The sequence below is a fragment of the Coffea arabica genome, chromosome 5e (genome assembly GCF_036785885.1).
Source record: "Coffea arabica cultivar ET-39 chromosome 5e, Coffea Arabica ET-39 HiFi, whole genome shotgun sequence".
Classification (NCBI taxonomy): domain Eukaryota; kingdom Viridiplantae; phylum Streptophyta; class Magnoliopsida; order Gentianales; family Rubiaceae; genus Coffea; species Coffea arabica.
In genome coordinates this window covers 41266715-41288304 of record NC_092318.1, presented here as the reverse complement: position 1 = coordinate 41288304, position 21590 = coordinate 41266715, and the positions used below count along the sequence as shown (strand labels likewise).

General features: G+C 32.2%; 2 protein-coding genes across 2 annotated transcripts; one reads left to right on the top strand and one right to left on the bottom strand.

The window, feature by feature from the left end:
* The first annotated feature begins 1063 nt into the window (after positions 1-1063).
* On the top strand, positions 1064-6301 carry LOC113688143 (uncharacterized). Its single transcript, XM_027205823.2, has 3 exons — positions 1064-1456; positions 4342-4365; positions 5587-6301. The coding sequence occupies exons 1-3, from the start codon at positions 1228-1230 to the stop codon at positions 5925-5927; spliced, it is 594 nt and encodes a 197-aa protein (XP_027061624.1). The 5' UTR covers positions 1064-1227; the 3' UTR covers positions 5928-6301.
* Positions 6302-10032: 3731 nt separating this feature from the next.
* LOC113688131 (fatty acid hydroperoxide lyase, chloroplastic-like) lies at positions 10033-14405 on the bottom strand. Its single transcript, XM_072048667.1, has 2 exons — positions 13764-14405; positions 10033-11154 (listed from the first exon to the last, which is right to left on the bottom strand). Exons 1-2 carry the CDS (start codon positions 14229-14231, stop codon positions 10114-10116), a joined length of 1509 nt encoding a protein of 502 aa, XP_071904768.1. The 5' UTR covers positions 14232-14405; the 3' UTR covers positions 10033-10113.
* Positions 14406-21590: the final 7185 nt, after the last annotated feature.

The window sequence follows — 21590 nt, the reverse complement described above, 5'->3', positions numbered from 1 at the left end:
CAGCATGTGCACAGCAAATGATGAAATCAATTTCCATTGAAAAATTGTTAGGATGATTGTGTTATGATGAAAAATAAAAAAAAGCAGATATTTAGAAGGTAGGAATACAATTGGTTCATATCGACAATGAACAAGATGTGTAAAAGATCAATTATGCATTCTTTAAAGGGCATTATATAATTAAATAAAATAAAAGTATAGTATAAGACTACAATTTTTATTCACGTGAAACATTCTTGATAAATATTAGCCTTTGGAAATCCTAATATATCATCTTTTAATATTCATTGGCCCAGTAAAAATTGAATCTTGCTGGATATTGAAAAAATCACACAAATAATTCCTCGGGCCAGTACATAAATTCCCAATTTGTACTGTTCCAGTGCTTAACATATTAAATGATGCATTTTAATTCCTTATACATTAAAAAAGCATTGCATTTTAGCCCCAAACTTTATTTGGGATCCACTTTTTTCAAGAAAATTTATGAACACATCATATAACTACAAAATTATGAGGGGAAAGAAAAAGAAGCATAGTTGGAGACAATAATGTAATGTGGCCCTTCATAGGAACAAAAAAAATTCATCTGATGCTTTCCTTTTGCCTAAAAAATACACATATCCCGTAACTAATATGGTATTAAGTGAAAAAGCAATGCATGTTGTAGGCAAAGTGATAGATGCTTTGTAGGTTAACTTTGAAGGAAAAGAATCTTAGTGCTGTTTCTTAATTTGTCCATGACACATTAATTGCCATTTAAACTTGGTGCATTTTTCAAGCACAATATGGATTGGAAGTGGTCCGAGTGGAGCTTTGGATGAACATGTTGCAAATTTAATAATTGAGGCAATAAAAACTTACTTATATGTAAGAATATAAATTCAGAATGTAATGGATTATATATATGATTTTTCCTCGTATATATTTGATCCACAATTTAAAATATTGTGGTAAAAACTAAGACAACACAAAACATATGTGCCACTAATCTGAATAAAAAAAGCTGATGGACTCCATTCAAATTTCATAAATTTCAAGAAGTCCTGCAATCGCCCGTGTCGGTAGTCGAAGGACTCCATTCAATCCCGGTCTCCTTCCTTTCACACTTGCTCGATCTCACTCCTCTAAAATTCGACCACTTTTTCAGCCCAAATCAAAGAATCCCAGAAAAACCCACATTTTATAAATCCCTCTTAGATTAGAAAAAGAGGGACTGAGAAAAATATGGCATTAAATCCAAGAATATTGAAGGCAGGATTGGGGCTATTGGCAGTTTGTTTGGCAGCCTATATTTTAGGTCCACCATTATATTGGCAATTTAAGGAAGGTTTAGCATCTGTCAAGCGTTCATCATCATCTTCTTCTGCATCTCCTTACACTACCTCATCTGCGATTTCTTGCCCTCCATGCCACTGCGATTGTTCTGCTCAGTCGCTTCCCTCCATTCCCCAAGGCAAGCATTTTAATGAGTTCTTTAGATCTCTTGATTTTAGTTGTTTATTATGGATATTAAGTTGATTTGTTTGGTAAAAGAATTGATTTTGTGTTTGACCCATTACTGGAAATTAGCATATTTAGTTAATTGGGTGAAAAGGAACGAATTTTTTAGTGATTTTTGGATGACCAATTGTTTTTGTGCTCATTTATCCATCTGGGTATTTAAGTTTGGGTGAAAATTTTGACCTGTTAACTAAGTATAGTTCACTTATGTAAAGGAGTGATATTTTTTGTGAATGTGGATTCGTCAGCCATTTGGGTATTCATATCTTGCAAGAAAATTAGCTATGTTTGATGAATTTACTGTTTTTAATCAGTAGATGAAACTTTTTACACTTCCCGCCAAATGGGGATTTGTAATTCACTAAAGTTTTCCAGCAGGGGAGGGGTTGGGGGTTAGAGGTATTTGAACCCAGGACCTCTAATTCCTGGGCCTCAACCTTAAAGGTCATAATATTCTTTAGTTAGCCAGATATTACAATATTGTTGTACCTGTATGAGTGTGCTTGCAACTTGCAAAGTCACTTCCATTGAGTTTACCAAGTCACTGTGTTCCAGTTATGTCAAATCCTTTCCATAGTTAAGCTGATAGGGTGTAAGAGAATCAAGCTGCTCGACTTGAACTGCAAGCAGCTTGGTCAACTACTATCGGTGTTGACCGAGCTCGAGTTGAGTTCGAGCTGCTCATTTATATATTTGAGCCGAGCTTGAACAGGAAAATAGGGAGGTCTATTGCTTGACGGGCTCAATCGAGTGTTGCCTTCTTACGTATATATATATGGGTATCAGCTTTGTTGAGAATTACATGAAGACCTCATTGATGATGAGCTAATTAGTACGGGCTAAAAAGTCTTTTTAGTGCCCAAAAAAATAATAACCCAACAAAACACGCTCTTCTCTCCATTGTGTTGTTCGATCCCACTACCTCTCATCTCACTTTAGAAACCCTCTTTTTCTCCCTCTGTAAATTTTAGATCATCTGACCTCACGGAAGCCACCTTTGATTCAATAGTCTTTTTCAAGTCATTTTGTGGATTTAGAAGATTGGGCTTAACAAAAAATTGGGGAATAAAAAATTGTGGGTTTGATTACATGAACTAGATACTCCAAACATTGATTTTCTGGAATGGAACTTTGTAATTTTTTGATAATTTTCTGTTTTGGTGGTTGCTTTGGCCAACTGATGGTAACCTCGATCTTGCTTCAGTAGCTTTAGTAGTTGAATTAAAGTTTAGATAGCTTCCATTTTATTATTCTGGGGATTGAAAATTATTGGTATTTGGTGTTCCTTCAAGCTTGGAAATCTCCTGTATTTGTTGATTGTTTGATCTGCAAGTTGGTGATGGTAATGAGCTTGAACATCTTTTTTTTTTTTTTTTTTAATTTGGACTGCAAGCTGCTGGAAAATGGTTGTGGCATTAGAGTGCTCGATCGAGCTCGAGTATGCCCTGAGTCGAGCTTGGGTTAAGAAAATGTATACTCGACAAGCTCGAGTATGCCTGTTGAGGATCGAGTTGGAGCTCGAGTATGGTGATACTCGAGCTTGACTCGATTCGATTTCTCACCTTTTGGCTTTGGAAGACATAGATAACATTTATTCATCCACTTGCTTAGTTTTTTTTTTTTGGGGGGGGGGGGGGGGACACGGGAAAAGTTTAGTCTGCTATTTGGTCTTGTTTGGTTCAGAACTGCATGCATTTAGTTTGTGACATTTTTTTTTAAAAAATTTTCCCCCCTTTCTGGGAGAAGCCCCGCGACAAGTGTAAGTTGGCAGGTGAGAGAACACGGGAAAAGTTTAGTCTTGCATTTGGTCTTGTTTGGTTCAGAACTGCATGCATTTAGTTTGCGACATTTTTTAAAAAAAATTTTCCCCCTTCTGGGAGAAGCCCCATTACTAAACTGATTAGTGTCGGAAATGATTTCAACAGGAGATGATATGTATGATTACTAAACTGCATCACATTGATGTAGTCTTCCTTCTGGTCTTGTTTGGTTTGAATTGCATTTAGTTTCCGAGTATCTGTTTCAAGCACCATAACAAGTGTAGGACGTAGAAATTTTAAACTTTGTCAACCAGTAATGGAAAGTATTCAACCGGAGATGATATATGTCAAAATTAAAGGTACATCTACTAGCACTTGATTTAGCAGAAAACCAATTGCAGAAGATAGAGTGGACAAGGGAAAGGAGGGTGGGGGTTTGTGGATTCGCAAGAAATTATTACGTTCAGTCTAGTTCTGCGTGTAGAGATTTACTTACAGTTCTTCCAAAGTGTTTGGCTTTATTTTGCCTCAAATCATAGCTTTTTGTGGTTCTTGTTAGATGGTTAGGTTTCTTAGAACTTTAAAATGTAAAAGAGTGCTTTATATTGGAGAAAACTGCTAGAAACGGGAAAATGAGGGTAAGCAGAAAGTTGTCAGAGTATCTGAGGAAGATTTTTGTCTTTTTGTCAAATTTATCTTGGGGATGATGGATAACTAAATTTTCCATTCTTTGGTCATTTTCTGTAACCTACTCATCTTGCATTCTTATAATTTTTTGCTTTTAGAAATTTTGATAGTAGTAATCTAATTGCTATGTCCTGACATGTGAAGGTTGATTGAGCTTTAAATTTTCACTCAAGACTTATATATTTGTTAAGGAGTTCCTGCATATGGTATCTGTCTTCCTTTTTTTGGTTTTCCATGGTATTCTTTTCCTTCTTTCTTTATTGTTCATGGGTGTCTGCTTCATGTAACCATTTGGATTGAGTAAACTCTTGCCATTTAGTTTCTGATCAGTCACTTGATCTTGTACATTAAACAGTTTCTAATGTTGATAATCTGTCTTTACTTCGTGCAGGTTTGAGCAATAATTCCTTTGCAGGTCAGTGCTCAGATGCTCTCTCTCTTCTTTCTGTTTGGCTTTTATGTATATGTGCCTCTCTTTATGGTTCTAGAAAATGCTTAAGCTATGAATATGTGTACCCTCTTTTGTTTTTTTTGAGTTTTGTGGGAGGCATGTTTAACTTTAATGCTGATTCTGAATGTCTAGTATATTTTCACTTCGAAATGAGACATGGGTTTGGCATCGTAATTCTTGTTGTAATGTCCTTCTATAAAAATTAAAGAGTGCCTGACACTTAGTGCAGGATGTTTTGAAGTTCTGGGTGTTTATAAAGCCAGTGCAATTCTTGTTGTAATGTCCTTCTATAAAAATTAAAGAGTGCCTGACACTTAGTGCAGGATGTTTTGAAGTTCTGGGCTGTTTATAATGCCATGGACTTTTAGGAAGAGCGACAGAATAAGTTTTCAGCTGCAGTCACAGCTAAAAGGGTAGACATGAGCAATTTAGCATCTATTTTGCCTAGGTGGGGGGATTTTTGGTAGAACATGCTCCTGGTTTTAGATTCAATGCCTTCTGAAGGAGCCCTTATGCTGTTTCTTGTGAAACCTCTGAGCCTGACACTGTTAACTTATTATAATTCTTATATCATTTACTATCTAATTGCATGATTTGGCATGATTACTCAAGAATGTTTCTTTTTGTTTAAATGCAAAAATAACCTACACTTTTATATTGGGGATTCCTTTGTCACGTGGTGGTTGTTGAATATTTGCATATTGATATGCTTGGCTGCTATTTTTGCAGAATTACATCATACTTTTTGTTGGGGATAGTTCAATGTTTGAAGCATTTTTATTTTTAGAATTTGGTTGACTTGTTTGAAAATGGTATATTTTCTACATTTTGTTATCCACAATCACATGCTAAATGTGTTCAGTTACATATTTATGTTTCTGAATACCTAGAATTTAACTACCTACCTAACCTAATGCCAGATCTGGCTATAGATGAGGAATGGTTGTCCAATAACACTGCTGCTTTAATGCATAGATATTTACATATTATTGTTCTATATGGCACAATTCTTTTCCTTGAGATTTGTTTTTGTGCATTGGTCATACATAATGTAAAGAACTTCTTGAGGGGGAAAACAAAAAATGATGAACTTGAATTTTGAATTATCGTTGTTTCCGAGCTCCGTTTCTTTGCAGGGCTTCTCTTACCCTGCATCAATTGTTTCTGCTGTTGTTATGTTCACAGATTGTGCAAAACACGATCCAGATGTTAGTGAAGACACAGAAAAGAATTTTGTAGAACTTTTGTCTGAGGAATTAAAGCTGCGAGAAACTGAAGCATTGGAAAATCAGCAACGTGCTGATATGCAATTGCTTGAGGCCAAGAAGATGACCTCCCAATATCAAAAAGAGGCAGACAAGTGCAATAGTGGAATGGAGACCTGTGAAGCGGCAAGGGAAAAATCTGAAGCAGCTTTAGCGGCGCAGAAGAAACTCACTGCCATGTGGGAGATGAGAGCTCGGCAGAAAGGATGGAAAGAAGGCGCTGCAAAGTCTCGCACACAAGAAAATGTACAGGCTATGTAACTCTAGTGGCCGTGGGTATTGTTGTTAGTTGGATAACTCGCATGGAATTCATCTTCTTAGGGTGGAAGTTCTCCATATTCAGAGGCCTGAGCTCGAAGTGAGCATTAGGTTGATGAATTTCCACCCAGTGTATTTTACAGTATTAGGTCTCTTACACAAAGCATACTGGTCTTCTGAAGCTGACCACCATTTGTGCTGCTGTGAACTGTGAAGCAAGCGATATAGATTTGACGCCATACCTTATAGTAATGTTGATTTCCAATTGTAGGATGCTTTGGGAAGTTTGTGATCCTGTTACTACCACTTCTACCTTCTGGGAAAGTTTTGGATTGTCAAATCAGCAATTTATTGGTTTTGTGATGATTATTTTTCAATCTTCAACTGTGGTTATATCTTGACAGCTTGAAGTTACTGGATTTAGATGCAACAGTAAAACTGAATGGTATTTCCTCTCGTAGGAACAGGAAAGGAACTGAAATTGAAAAAGGGTGGTAAACACCTCTGAAATGGCAAGGAACTGAATAGTGTCTCATCTGTTATGTTGACCATGTTTGTTTAAAATTTCGAACACATACCCTTCAATCATCTTTTTATTTTCCATGTACATTTAATAACAAATGTGTTGCAATAAATTTTTCTAAAATTACCAAAAAAGAAAAAAAAGAGCTAGACTAAATTGATCTTTGAATTAGGTTCTTCCAAACAAGGCCAAGTTTTAAGCCAACAGCCTCTTGAGCTGTTGGTCATCACCAAGACTTTAAAGTTTTAGTGGTGTTGGTGAGCGGTTAAGGTGGGAGGCAAGGGTTCTTGTCACTTAATTATGGCTATACTTTTAAATGGTTTCCTCCAATGGGTTCTCTGTCGGTTAGACTCCTTCATCTCTTAGACTAGGCTAGAATAGTTATATAAATGTTTTCGTTGCGATCCAAAAAAAAAAAAAACCAAGGCCAAGTTCAAATGACAAAGCAAAAAACCTATTGATTTAGTAAACTTTCGTTATAAAGATTTGGGTCAAATTGAGATGGACTAAAAAGTTGAGGATGTGAAGTCTAAAGCGTCTACAATAGATTTTGGTTGCAAAATCAGAATTAACAATAGACTTAGAGGCGCAATGTGAAATTTGTTTAGTAATCAGTACGGAATATATAGAAAGTGTGATTTTATCAGTGAAAACACTGAGCCAAGGGAGATTGACTCTTCTAAATTCTTTGCAGTAAAACAAGACCAATTCTTCCAATTTCATCTAATTTTGGTCTTTCCCTATGGAGGGGCTCTTTTCCTAGTTTTATTTCATTTGTTTAAATAAATTCTCTCCTAAGATTTTCTAGTGAGAGATTGTTCTCTCTTAGGATTTTTTAGTGAGATATTCTTCTCCCCTAAATTTTTCGAGTGAGAATTTTGTTTTCTCCTAGAGTATCCTTGTAAGAGTGTTTTTCATTTTTCATCTTTTTTTTTTTAGTTGGTGAAATTAAAGATTTAGTAGATCTCAAAGTGGTTGTGACTTGTGTCATGGCCATTTCTTCTTTTTGATAGTAAATGTCATTTCATTCAATAAATCTTCACTAATAACATAAATTACATCAAATAAACATGATATAGATATATATAGATCCCAAATCAATAGATATAGTAGATCTAAGAAATCAATACAAATAAGATAATATTGATGCTTCTATATATCTTCCATTGGAATGAATTATTGTAACCCAATACATTTGTGCATGTTGTGACAACTTCTAAAATATATAATAATCATTATCATTATTATTATTATTATTATATAAAAAGTATGACGAGTCTTGACAATAAGGTGTGTGAGTGTAAGCATATTTTGATCTTAGTTTTTGTTATACCTAAATTACCCTTATGTCTTTTAATTAGAGTTATTGCATTTCAATCATGATACTAATAAGAAAAATGAAAAATTTCAATAAATTACATCTGCAAAATGTTGGAAATTAAAATTAAAACTACCTATCTACAACTATATTCACCAATCATCTTCTTCATCTCCAATTATTGTATATGTTAAAATTATCTTTAATTATTATATTCTTATGCGTGATAATTAAAGCTAACTATATATATATATATATATATATATATATATATATATATATATATATATATATATATATATATTGGTTTAGAAGAAAACCACAATTAATAAGAAGACAAATGTTATAAATAGTTAATGTGAAAATAAAAGGTTAAATTGATTATTAAATTCACTATATTATGTCATATTGACTAAGAAAACTTCAAAAAGTATCAATAATTATTAAAAATATAACAGAAAAGGTTTACAACTACTGAAATTGATAAAAATTTGTTGTATCCAAATCATATTGTTTTAGTATGTATTTTGCGTAGGTTTTGTTATACACACTGGTTTGACACAACATAGAAAGTTTCTTCTTCTTACCATCACAATCCAAGTAAAATATGCAACAACTTAGTTTAGATATGATAATCTTCCATCTTTAGAGTTCGATAAACTTTTTATTACTTGGTATATAATAAACATTTTCTACAACTAGCAATTGCTTAATTTTGTTTATTATATCGTTTCTTAGTCAATATTATACCAACAACGTAACTTAAATATGATAATCTTCCATCTTTAGAGTTTTTATAGCTGCAGAATGAACAATAAATTTTTAATTTCTTTGCACACAATAAATATTTTGTACAATTACCAATTGTTTAATTTTGTTCATTTTATAGTTTCTTTGTTTATATTATGCCAATAATCCAAGTTTTGCACAGAAATTTAATATATTAAAGATTTTATATCTTGGAAAAATATATTCATGTGTAAAGTACGTGAATTGTTACTAGTGTCAATATAAATGATTTTTTTAAATAGTACTAGCTAGTCTATCTACATACAATATATACAAAAATAAAAGTTTAATTTGGAAAGAGATTGCATTATCCAGACCCGCTAGTATACCAAAAAATGTTTACAGTGCCTGTGTCGAATAGACCAATGCTAAATGCTCAGCAGTTTCATGAATATTTATTGCTCTGTTATAGACAAATTTCTTTTGGCAAAGATGATCAAACCTGAATTAAATAACTTATCTTGAACAGATAGTTTCTTATCTTTGTCAGAAGAAGTATGTAGAGCACGAAGATATACTCAATGAAGAAGAACAAACACTTCTCTGAGTACTTATTGCAGTTTTCAAGAAAAAAAATTTTAATACAAAAATAGATGTTTCTGACATCTTGTAAGAATGCCGAGATAAAATTTTCATTGACACTTCAATAAACCTTCGGTCCAGATTCCATGCCTTATCCTTTGCAACCTAACTTTTCTATATACAAACAAAGATAATCATCCAATTCAGAAAAATGTAGGACCCTAAGTACCATCCCCCATTCCCCTAACCACCCGCCTTTGGGCTGGTGATCGCTTAGTGGGGTGGGAGGTTAAGGTTTCAATTGCCACAATAAGTGGCTCTTCTAAAAAATTTAGACGGGTGCGTTGTGCACCTGTTTGATCCGGTGGTGGTTTAGTTTTCACCTGTCTCCCATAGGCCCAGTTGGACCTCCTCTTAGATAGATTAGGATAGAGTAGGATATAAATAAAATAGCGACGAATGAAAAAAAAAAAGAGAAGAAGTACCATTCCCCTGACTTTTATTTTGTATTTTTTTTGGTGAAACATAAGTACCATCCATCTTATATCTTCCTGATTGATGATTAGTCCAGTTGCACCAACCTTTTAATCACTATCTACCCTCTTTTATTATTCTTATTGAGAAAAGCGAAAAACACAACAATGATCACCTAATAGGAGGACCAAGGCCCTAGCTGGCACAATCTAAAAGCTTAAACCTATTGTTTCAAAAATGCATATTCTTCATTTTAACCTCTGCCTTATTCTAGAAGACAAACATATTGTAACCTGTCTTATAATTAGGTAAAATTACACAAGTACAAGAAATATGGGCATGTTTAGAGTAGTAAAACTTTCTAAATTATAGATTAATCTTTTCTACATTATTAGTGTATGTTTAATTAATCTTAGGATTAATAGAGTGTGAACTTCATGGAAGTAACAAACCAATTCGAAAAAAAGAAAAGACTTACATAATTATGCAAAAGAACCACCTTCATAACGTGATAATATTTGTAAAACTGATCCTTCTGAATCGGAATATTGCACACAAGTTGATCAATTAGCATTTTTTACAGCAGTAATTGATCCTGAAGAAATGGTAATTGAATCATATCTTTGAAACATGTCAGCCAAAAACAAAGATGCTGTGAGAGTCACATAGTCTTTAGCAGCACACTGTTTGTTGGATTCACTTGGTGACCCTGTCTGTGGTCCATTAGACCAAAAAAGATAATTCAATAACTCCTGACCCTTTTCTTCAGTAAATCTTCCAGGCTCAAAATTTTCAGGATTATCGAACACCTTTGAATCCTTCATCACCAATGGTTGATAGCCACAAAGAAGCTCACCTTTCTTGATCTCGTACACTGAATCATATGAAGTCAACTTGAAGTCTTTCCTAGCTCTTGCATATTGCAAAGGAACTGGAGGGTTAAGTCTCAAAGCTTCATAAACGAAAGATTGGACCAGCTCCAATTCTTTGATGGCTTCAAAACTAAGCTTTGATGAATCTGTTCCAATTTTTTCTCTAACTTCATTTCTGAGTTTTTCTTGAATCCCTGGATTCTGGTCATCTCCCAGAGCATTGACAAGAGCAAGGAAAAGTAATGAGAAGCCACCATAAGCATTGAACCCTAGCATGAACAAAAGATTGTGAACCGTTTCTTTTGCAGTTAGATTGAACTCTTTTTCACCCCTTTGTATTACTTCTGTGCCTTCTTCTTCAATGAATTTGACGAGCTTGTTATAGCCACCTTGGACAAGCCAAAATGGGTATTGAAAGGAGTGGAGGAAGATTTCTTCTAAAGGTTGTAGAATGCCAACTTTGACAGTTGGGAGGAGCTGCAATCCAAGCCATGTATCAATCAGGGCGAAACCCGCTTTCGATATCTCCGGGGAAGTTGAGGGATCAGCTCCAGTTATGCAAATAGTGAGGAAATTGAAGAGAAATTGTTGCAAAGGAGGGATGATGTTGGATGAGCCAGATTTGGAGATGTCTGATTCAATTGTTGCCCACATGGTGTCCAGCTTGCTCACCATTGTTTTCACCCATATAGCTGAGCTCCTTTTTAGGATATCCATTGAAAATTTCTTGAGCTATCATAATGATCAAACAAATCTTGAAAATTAAACACCTTTAGAGAAAACAATTTACTGATAAATGTAGGTATCAGTTGAGAATTTCATCAGAATTGTTATTAGATTGTTACATATTACCATGAACATCGTATTGGTTACATCATTGGATTAATTTTTCAATACAATGACAATGTATATACTACTAGCGAGGTTAGATGCGTGCCATATATGCAAAATTTGAGATTTAAATTTAAATTCAAATGACTTGTCATGTATATAAATCCAACGATATATACACTGTGAATGAATAGAAGATTAATCATACATTATTAGGAAAATTGAAGACTAAGGAACAATACATGATTTAGCTAAAACAGATCAGTAAAAGGGTATGCATTAGAATTTTCATATATACCATTTGATATCAAAGTAACACATCAGATTTATATGGTTTTAGAAATCTAAAAAACCTTAAAACCGAATAAGTACCACAAATTCAATTATGGAACTTCTCAGTCAACATAATTTCATTTTGTTCCAAATTGATTAACATATTCCTTTTACTTTTCAACAATTTATAATTAGATAAAATGAAACAAATAACGATATCAGTAACAATTTCATGAAGCATTCATTACATATTACAACAAATTCGTCAAGGTTTTATACATTGCCACAGTCCCATAACAGCTTACAAACTTCCTTTATCATGACAGGTATTACTTTCTTGAGTATCATTTCAATAAGAGAAAATCATATTGGCTGATATTTGTTGATGCAATTAAAAAAAAAAAAAAGAAAGAAAAGAGAAGAGAATTGGAAGAAAATGTATGTGTACGTAAGTCGAGGTGATTTTGGCCCAATTGGTTTAGACTTTAATCTCTCTTTTCCATCCTAACATTCGAAATCTCACTCGTGTCTTGTTTTATAAAAAAAAAAAAAAAAAATTATGTGTATATGCAATAATCCAAAGTTCCACTACCCTACCGAGATGATACAGGACCAACATAACAGACAAAAGAAAAAGGAAAAATCAAAAACCAGTGGACAGTTCCAAGTTACCGATTGACACATGGCATGAAGCAGCAAGATATTTATAAAGTGATATGAATTCTTGTGGATAAGGTGGGCTGTACCAGCTTAGCAATAATGGCGACCTATTAAAGTCTTCATTTCCGTATGGTTCACAATAACCATGGAGTCTCCATCTAATGGTCAAGAAGAGCCCGTTTAAAACTCTCTCGTTCATTAGATTGGACTCGAAAATCAGCCTAATGCATCGCAAGAGAGCAAGCATAGATCTTCCTTGTTCTTAAAGGATTGGCAAGCATCTTATCCTAAAAAATGCCCGACACTTTAGTTGCCCCCTTCAGTTTTTACTTGTCTGAACTAATCAATATCATAACAAGCGGCTAGAGATGTGCATTGTCCCAAAATAAGCTTTAAGCCACACAAGTTTCATCTTACATTCTTATCTTCTAAGCCTTTCACAGTCCTGCATTAGTCAGTGCCAAATCTAAGCGACTGGTAATTACTGCTATGCTACATGGTTAAAATTATTAAGCTAATATACCCAAGATTAGCTATCTCAGCCGAGCCCGATACGACTTGACCGAGTCATAACCAGAATAGAAGGGGTCGGTACGATATCGATCTTTAAATCGTTAATAATTTCATGTCCGCGACAACTCACTCTGACTCGACAGATATTGGCTAATTCAAACCCGTGATTCATGAAATCGGCCAAAATCTCCGAGTCAACTCAAAACCAACTCGAACATTTTGTTTTGATTGTGCTTTTTATGACATTTTTTTATTTTTAGTAATTTTGAAAGATGTTTTGAAAATTTATATATGTTATAATGTGCGTATCACCTGATATTCAACCGACATATCGCAATGAATGTGGAACAATCGTAACTACGGTGCTACCGCGGCCGCGACGGTGAACCACGAATATACCCACAAGTCATGCAGATAGAAAAAGAGACGAGGGACCAGTGCAGCTGCATTGCAGCATGCTCTTTTACAATCTAGATCGAATTACGTCAACGATCTGATCTGAACCGTATAACGTAATTTACAACTATGGAGGTCACGGATCCTAGGACAAGGGTAAAAAAGGCAACCAATTTTCAAGATGTGAACATGTGAGAAAATATCATACCAGTTTTGTCTTTGTTGGCCATAACCTTTCAACAAATTGTCACTTCAGATTAAGGAGGCACACAATATAGAAATTCTTATTATTCATGAAAATTCCTAAAAATTAAAATGAGACTAAAAAGATTTTCAAAATTAAGAAAAATGTTGCAAATTAAGCAATTGACTGGCTAAAAACCATATAAATGTTTCCTACTGCGACTAAATTTGAAGAAAATATAGCAATGATGCACGATGAAATTAACAATTTTAAGCCAGAAAATGTGAATTCACTTAGTAAAGGCTTGATCTAGTGGTAAAAGAAAAAACTTTAATGAAGAGTTCGTGTTCAATTGCATGATCTTATAGGATGTACCTATCGTAGATAGAAAAATAAAATTTGTACAATTAAGTGATCCATTCTTTGGTTTAGAAGGTAGGAAAACAAGAATAGCAATCTCCATATCCAGGAAAATGAATGATACCTGAGTGTGTTTTGCTTCAGAAGTATCAAGATATGCACAGACACGCATATCACCAGTGTATTTAGTGCTTGGCATCCAATCGCCAACAAGAACATTGGCCTTCTCCACAATCTCCATATCAAAGAGGTGAGAAAAGGACTTGACATCAAGAACAGCAATCACATTGGGGTTGACACCAACGAAAAAAGGAAAAGTAGGAGGCACATTTGTTCTGAAAACTGTGCTCTTGTTCTTCTCTATTCTTTTCTTGAAAAATGTTTCTGGACCCTGGAACCAAAAGTAGTCCAATCTGTCTGATATTGGCCCTAGCAATGGCCAGCCATAGCTTCCGGGGATCTTCCGGACAGGCAGAGAAGAAGGTCGTGAGGGTATTGATGGTGTTGATGCTATAGATGGTGGTGATGAAGAAGATGATGACGATGATGTTCCAGGTGATGCTCCCATCATGCTGGCCATCATGGCAGACATAGTTATCAGGTGAAGCTCTCACTCTTACTGTGTGTCTCTGTGTGTGTTTGTTTTGTTGAAAGGACAGTGAGTTTGAAGTTGTGTACAGGGGAGAAGGATAATTGTGGGGAGAGAACTTGTTCCTTTCATTGCTATATATAATAGTGGGTTTTTTTGGACACATAGCAAGTGAATGTAGTCGATGTGTATATTATACCACACTTTATATGTACGTCTACGATAGTATAGTATTGCACTCTAAATACATGGAATACTTGTTTTTATCAGTGTTACTAAACACCGTGGCGTGAAGGTGTATTATGAGATATTGTTATTAGCAAATTAGGAGCGTGGTATTTGTTAGATTGAGAGCATAGAGAAATAATTAAAGCACAAATTAAGAATGGAAATCATATTGAGGAGGGAGTATAAAAATAATAACAGTGAAAACATGAGAGTCATATTCTATCCTATCATATCATATCTTATCTATTTACAATGTAATCGTATAATCGTAATTGCTTTATTAATCATTATTTAGTTCCTATACACTAATTCATGCAACATAACAACAGCGTATTATTGTAAACCCAACCTTTCACCAATAAAACAGCTGCAGGTTTTGGAAAAAAAAAATTAATGCTGCACTTGTCCTTAAGTCTAATTTTTAGTTTAGAGGAGGGTTGGATTGGATGGTACGGGGAGAGAGAGTGTAAGTAAGAGATCTCGGGTTCGAATCGTCCTCCCGCTTACACCAAAAAAAAAAAAATTATTATAAAAAAAAAGTGTTTCTTGTATATTTATAACTATAAAAAAAAGTCTAATTTTTAGCTCTAAGAGGCGATAAGATTCATTTTGAGTGTGCTTGACTATCGACAAAGGCCAAAATTTGGATACACCGATGTTCAAAAATCTAATGATCCACTTTATACCACACCACTTGATTAAATTATGTGACATAATTCGGATCATCAACTCTTTGGAAGCGATCCTATCCGAGTGTGAATCATCGGCAAAACTATTTTGCCATACACTAAAAGTCGTGTTGAACTGTTCAGTGGTCCACATGGCACAATTTGTTTTGTGCTATGAGAAAAATCATTCATGATGACACATACCATTTTTCTGGAGCAGTCGGGGTCCGTTCACTAATGGCCCCAACGCGGATCCGTCCCCATTGAACCATATTATTATCTTACCGAATTACAACCTAAGGGCCACGGCAAACCTTAGGAAGAATACAATAGGACCGACCTTTAATGTCCAGGCATAGTTATTAAGGAAAACTGTAGTTTTTTTTTTTTTTTTCTTTTGAAGCCCAAAGAGCTTACATCAATTTTTACAAACCTAAATCCCGAGAAAACCCCAAAAGCCGGTATCCTTTGAGGTCCCACAAGAGACTTATAACTACCAACCCAAACCCTCCCAACCCCGATGTGGGATACATCTAAGGGGACGACACCCCAAACCCCAACACAAAGAGGAAAACTGTAGTTTTGATCCGCAAACTTTGACATAGTAGCTATTCTAGTTCCTAAAGTCTAAACCAAGGTAAATTTAATCCCTAATGTTTTCGGTTTGAATCATTAGGACAATTGAGTGATTTTTTTTTCAATTCTCAATGAGATGGAGCTACATGAGGCCATGTGACCTTTGTTAGAAATTTTGGTTTTACGTTTTCTTTTCAAGGAGGAGGAAAAAAAACATGAGTTGGAGATTAATTGTGAGATGTCCGAATGTATAGACTTGTGTTTTTAGTAATTTCTCTTTTTTTCCTTTTAATTACACACGTGTGGTTATATAAGTAATGAATCCTTAGTATCATGATTTATTTTCTTTTTTAATTTTAGACAAAGGTCAAATGACTCCATGCTGATAAGAATTGAAAAAAAAATAGTCAATTGTCCTAAATGTGCTTCACTATTTTCACTAGGTAATATAAATGCATAAAAATGTCGAAGATTTGAAATTAGGCTCCGTAATATAAGTCTTTTGAGAAAATGGTAGTTTTCATTCCTAAACTTTAGGCCATGAACTTATTTCGTTCTCAAACTTTCTGGCATAACACATTTAGCACCTAAACTGTCAATTTTTGATTAATTTCATCCTCAAACAGGAAATTAATCAATTTAAATAGAAATTGGGTAGGTGATTGGCATGAGCCCATTAAGTAAGAAGCCTTCGATGACTTAAAATCAACACGCGATGAGCATGAACTCGTTAGTAAAAAGTCTTGCATGACTCATAGTAGAATAGAACAGCTATATTCACTTTCCCAACTCTAATTTCTTTCTTTTCAACTCCAATTTCCGTTCAAATTAATTAATTTCTCATTTTAGGATAAATTTTGTCAAACATTGATAGTTTAGATACTAAATGTATTACACCAAAAAGTTTGAGAATGAAATGTATCAATAACCCAAATTTAGGGATGAAAACTGGTATTTTTTCAAGCCTTTCTGCTGAAATTTTCAACTTTTTAATATTTTATCTAAATTTACTGGAGTTCAAGTTATCTTATCTTGATAATAAGTCTAATGACTAGTTAAAAACCTGACCAATCTACTTTTTAAAATAGATTATTTAAAAATAATAGAAGGTTGAGAGCTATTTAGTGGTCCAGATGGCAAAACATTTTTTTTTTCTTTTGGAAAGAATCTCTTTGCACAGTATAGCAATTCTATTTTTAACAACTGATTGATCATTGTGCCTATACTCTAAGACAGGTCAAGTGCACTAAAAGGGACCTTGTAGTTAGACAACTGAACTGGGGATTCTAGGAACTATAATTGTGATTACTATGTGGCTAATTAAGTCAGTGAACTGATTGTACCGGCAAGGATTTCTAAGCCGGCATTTGGTTCGCATGTTGGAATCAGGTTCGGATTCGGAATCATTCATCCTGGATTTGGAATGGAATTAATCATTACAATACATTTATTTGGTTCAGTGCCAGGAATGTATATCATTACTATAGTTGATGTTTGGTTCGTTGGGTCTTTGTAAATGGGATATAAGAAATTTTCACTAATTAAATATATTAGTATAAATGTATTAGTAAATTTAGTATAACTAATTAGTAATTTCTATTAGTAAACATGTATAATTATTAGTATAATTAATAATATCAATTATATTACATAGATTAATATATATTATATAATACATATAACTAATAATATTATTATTATAAGTTTGTAACTAGTTAAATTAAATATTATATATATAATTAAATATAAATATATAAATATATAAATGTTATAATATAAATATAAATATATAATTATATAATACATACAAATATTAATTATACAAATATTTTATATAAATATAATATATATTACATATTAAATATAGTTATTATTATATATTATTATATTTAAAATAATAATTATAATTATAATTATATAATTTATTAATATTATATACATGTTTATATTATAATTATATGCACATATAATATACATTTATAAATATACATATATAATATAAATATATTATTATATAATATTAATAAATTTATAATATATATTCTATAAATATAATTACATTTAACCAAATAATTATAATATATAATTATATAATATAATAATATCATTATTATAAGTTTGAAACTAATTAAATTAAATATTATATATAATTAATTATAATTATACAAATGTTATAATATAAATATAAATATAAATATTAATTATACTAATATTTTATATAAATATAATGTATATTACATATTAAACATAGTTATTATTATATTTAAAATAATAAATATAATTATAATTATATAATTTATTAATATTATATACATGTATATATTATAATTATATGCACATATAATATACATTATAAATATACATATATATTATAAATATATTATTATATAATATTAATAAATTTATATTTAACTAAATAATTATAATATATATTTATATAATATACTAATATTATAATAAAATATATAATTATAATAAAATATTATAATTATTATATGCACACATAATATACATTATAAATATACATATATATTATAAATATATTATTATATAATATTAATAAATTTATAATATATATTATATAAATATAATTATATTTAACTAAATAATTATAATATATATTTATATAATATACTAATATTATAATAAAATATATAATTATAATATAATATATATGTATATATTATAATATAAATATATATATATATAATATATATATAGTATATATAAATATTAATTATACTAAATATTATGTAATTATAAGATTTGGGAATCACGCTTGGGTTTTGGACAAAACCCACCAACTTACTAACGAATGGTGGAATGCTAAATTTTTAGACATCATTCTAAAATTTCAATTCCGATAGTAGTGAAACAAACATGAATCAGGGGTTTATTTCAATTCCCCATTCCGAAACCCTCTTACCAAACGGCACCTTAATTTTATTGCAATAGTGTAATTAGTTTGGATAAATTTTTAAATGTAATGGGTACAATAAATTTAAATGTGTACATTCATATAATCAGTTAGGTATAATTTAAATGCGTCGTCTGAATATAACTGAGCATGTGTTAAAAAATTCTTTTTATAGTATACATAAAATCTCATGGATTTACCAATGGGACCTGCAGTGCTGGTGGATACAGCTTTTGAATATTCAGACATTCATCAATCCCCAGTCGTACACCAAAGAGAGCAACTCTAGAGATTTTGGCTATCAATTGTATCTCTAAGAACCAATAACAATGACTACACGTATGATAAGATAATATGCACATTGTCACATTGTCTAATAATGGAGACAAAAGCCACAAAACCATTTGGCCATCGTTCTTTGTTTTGTTTGGGATAGTAGATTATTTGTCAAATTTAATTTATTTATATTATTGACATATTTTTTAATTAATTTTTTTATTTCATATACATCATATTAAAAAGTTATTATAATAATTTTTTTAAAAAAATTATCCCAACCATCGTAATGGCAGCTGAGTTATTATAATAATTTTTTTATATTGACATATTTTTTAATTAATTTTTTTATTTCATATACATCATATTAAAAAGTTATTATAATAATTTTTTTAAAAAAATTATCCCAACCATCGTAATGGCAGCTGAGTTATTATAATAATTTTTTTAAAAAAATTATCCCAACCATCGTAATGGCAGCTGATTATTCATTCAATTTTTTTTTCTTTTGAATAGATCCTGATCGGATTTGCCTTTTGACATAACGTGTTTATGTACACATTTCAGTCAAAAGCATCACTTTTCCAATCTTGATTGATTAGGATATTTTTATGTTAATACAAATTTCACCTATTATTTCTTGAGTCTAATTTTTCGCGCAACAAGCTTATGATTAAAAGTGTTGAGAACAGATATGTCAAAACATTTCAAGCATTACGTTTGAGAACAAAACATTGTCTCCAAAATCAATGAAACGGATTACTTGAAACCACTTTTTCGTTGTCTAGCCGGATAAAGGTGTGAGATTGGAAGAAGATTTATATTGAGAAAAAGACAGTTACATGAAAAGTACTTGTAGATATTTTACGTAAATATGCTGCAATCAATTTAGGGGAAAAAAAAATAAAGTTGCCACAATCAATTGATGAAGATGTTGGTGAAAAATATCTTTGGCAAAGGGACAACATGCTTTAATAATTCAGCAAACTCCAATACAACTTTGACATGCCCTATTTTTTTTTTTTTTTTTTATCAATTGTCATCATCTATACCTATTCTCATTTCCACTCTAACCTATTCTCTATTCTAGGGAGTAACCCAACAGAGTTACGGAGAACTGATGGAAACTGAACAATCATCGGACAGCACCCATATGAATCTAAGAGAAACTATATTAAGTGGCAACTTTTATAGGAGGCAAGGTTTGAACCCTTAATCTCCTATCTCACAAGACTTATGGTAGCTGCAAGACATGACATGCCTTATCCGACGTGCTAAATTGAGCGTCCTCTCTCTGTTAGTAGAAGAAAACAAGAAAGTGTGGCTAAATATTTTGACTGAGAAACTAGAAAGTATTACATTAGGCAATTAAATGGATTGCTATGAAGCATTTTTTCCCCTGTCTTAAATACAAGGCTATGAAATTAGAAGGAGATTTGCACCTACAAATGGGCTCAACTGGTACCCCAAAAAAAAAGGGCTAACTAACTATAGAATTTTTTTGTTCCATTCTCAAATATTGTGCTTTATGTTTTTTCTTCTTTGTAAAACCTAAAGTCTTTCTTAAACCAAAAAAATAAAAAGATTGAATAAACAATACACGTTAAAAGTGTATTTAACGTGCCAGAAACCCAAAAATGCTGCAATGAGTGCAAGGTCGTGTCCGTGAATAATATCTTGGCAAAAGGACAACATTCATGCTTTAATAATTCATCCAGTATCAGTCAAACATGTGCGACATTAGATTGTACAACTGAACAAAAGAGGAAAAAAATTAAAAAGGTTTGGTGAAGAGACTGCCTCAATTGCAGGAGCAATTTCATTGTACAATTGATGTTCCATATAAGGTAAATTTGAAATTAGATGAATGAGATTGATTGTTACATGCAACATTTTAATAAGATTAAAAGTTTCTTGTGTTAATCAACTTCCTTTAGAAGAGTTGGCCATCACATATATTATGGGTGGGAGGTCAAGGGTTCAAAACTTACATCCCATCAATGTAGTTTGATGATGGTTCAGTTCCCATTGATTCTCTCGACTCAGTTGGGTCTTCTCTCCTAGAGTAGGCTAGAATAGGAGTAGGAGTAGGCTAGCTCAGTTAAGCCATCCCTCCTAGAGTATGGTAGAGTAGGAGTAGAAGTAGGTTAGGTTAGATGTGTCATTACGAAAAAAAAGTTTCTTGTATTTATTATATGTGTTATTTTGGCGTCAATATTTAATATTTTAGTTTCTATCTTTATTGTTTTGGTTATTAGATTATATGGTGTAGGTGGTTTTTATTTTATTTTATTTTTTGATAAAACAGAAATCAATATTATCGATAAATTAGTTGGAAATCGTCTAATGCGATTTGCTTGACGAAGATAGCTACACTAATAGCAGAAAATGCATAGAACATATTATAGATATATCTGATCTAGAAAATCATTAGATTTAACAGAATTATAAAATATAAAAAATTACACTGTGAATCACAAACTATCAAATCTGACCAATTACACGAGCTACGGATACTCTATAAATATCTATGCATGTCTATTATTTCAGATCTGCTATCCAATTGATATTGAGATCTAACAAGAAAACCCAAAAAATTTCAGATATAGCATATGGATGTAAAAAAACTTTTAGATGTGAGAAAAAAAATAACAAAAAGCTAAACAAAACTCCCACTAGGATAACCTAAGAGAAGAA

What these genes read in the sequence shown, in the direction of transcription:
- LOC113688143 (XM_027205823.2), top strand. Translation starts at nt 1,228, where the DNA reads ATGGCATTAAATCCAAGAATATTGAAGGCAGGATTGGGGCTATTGGCA. An exon ending in GCTTCCCTCCATTCCCCAAG is followed by an intron (nt 1,457 to 4,341) that starts GCAAGCATTTTA and finishes TACTTCGTGCAG; the next exon opens with GTTTGAGCAATAATTCCTTT. An exon ending in GAGCAATAATTCCTTTGCAG is followed by an intron (nt 4,366 to 5,586) that starts GTCAGTGCTCAG and finishes TTATGTTCACAG; the next exon opens with ATTGTGCAAAACACGATCCA.
- LOC113688131 (XM_072048667.1), bottom strand. Translation starts at nt 14,231, where the DNA reads ATGTCTGCCATGATGGCCAGCATGATGGGAGCATCACCTGGAACATCA. An exon ending in CTGAAGCAAAACACACTCAG is followed by an intron (nt 11,155 to 13,763) that starts GTATCATTCATT and finishes TCATTATGATAG; the next exon opens with CTCAAGAAATTTTCAATGGA.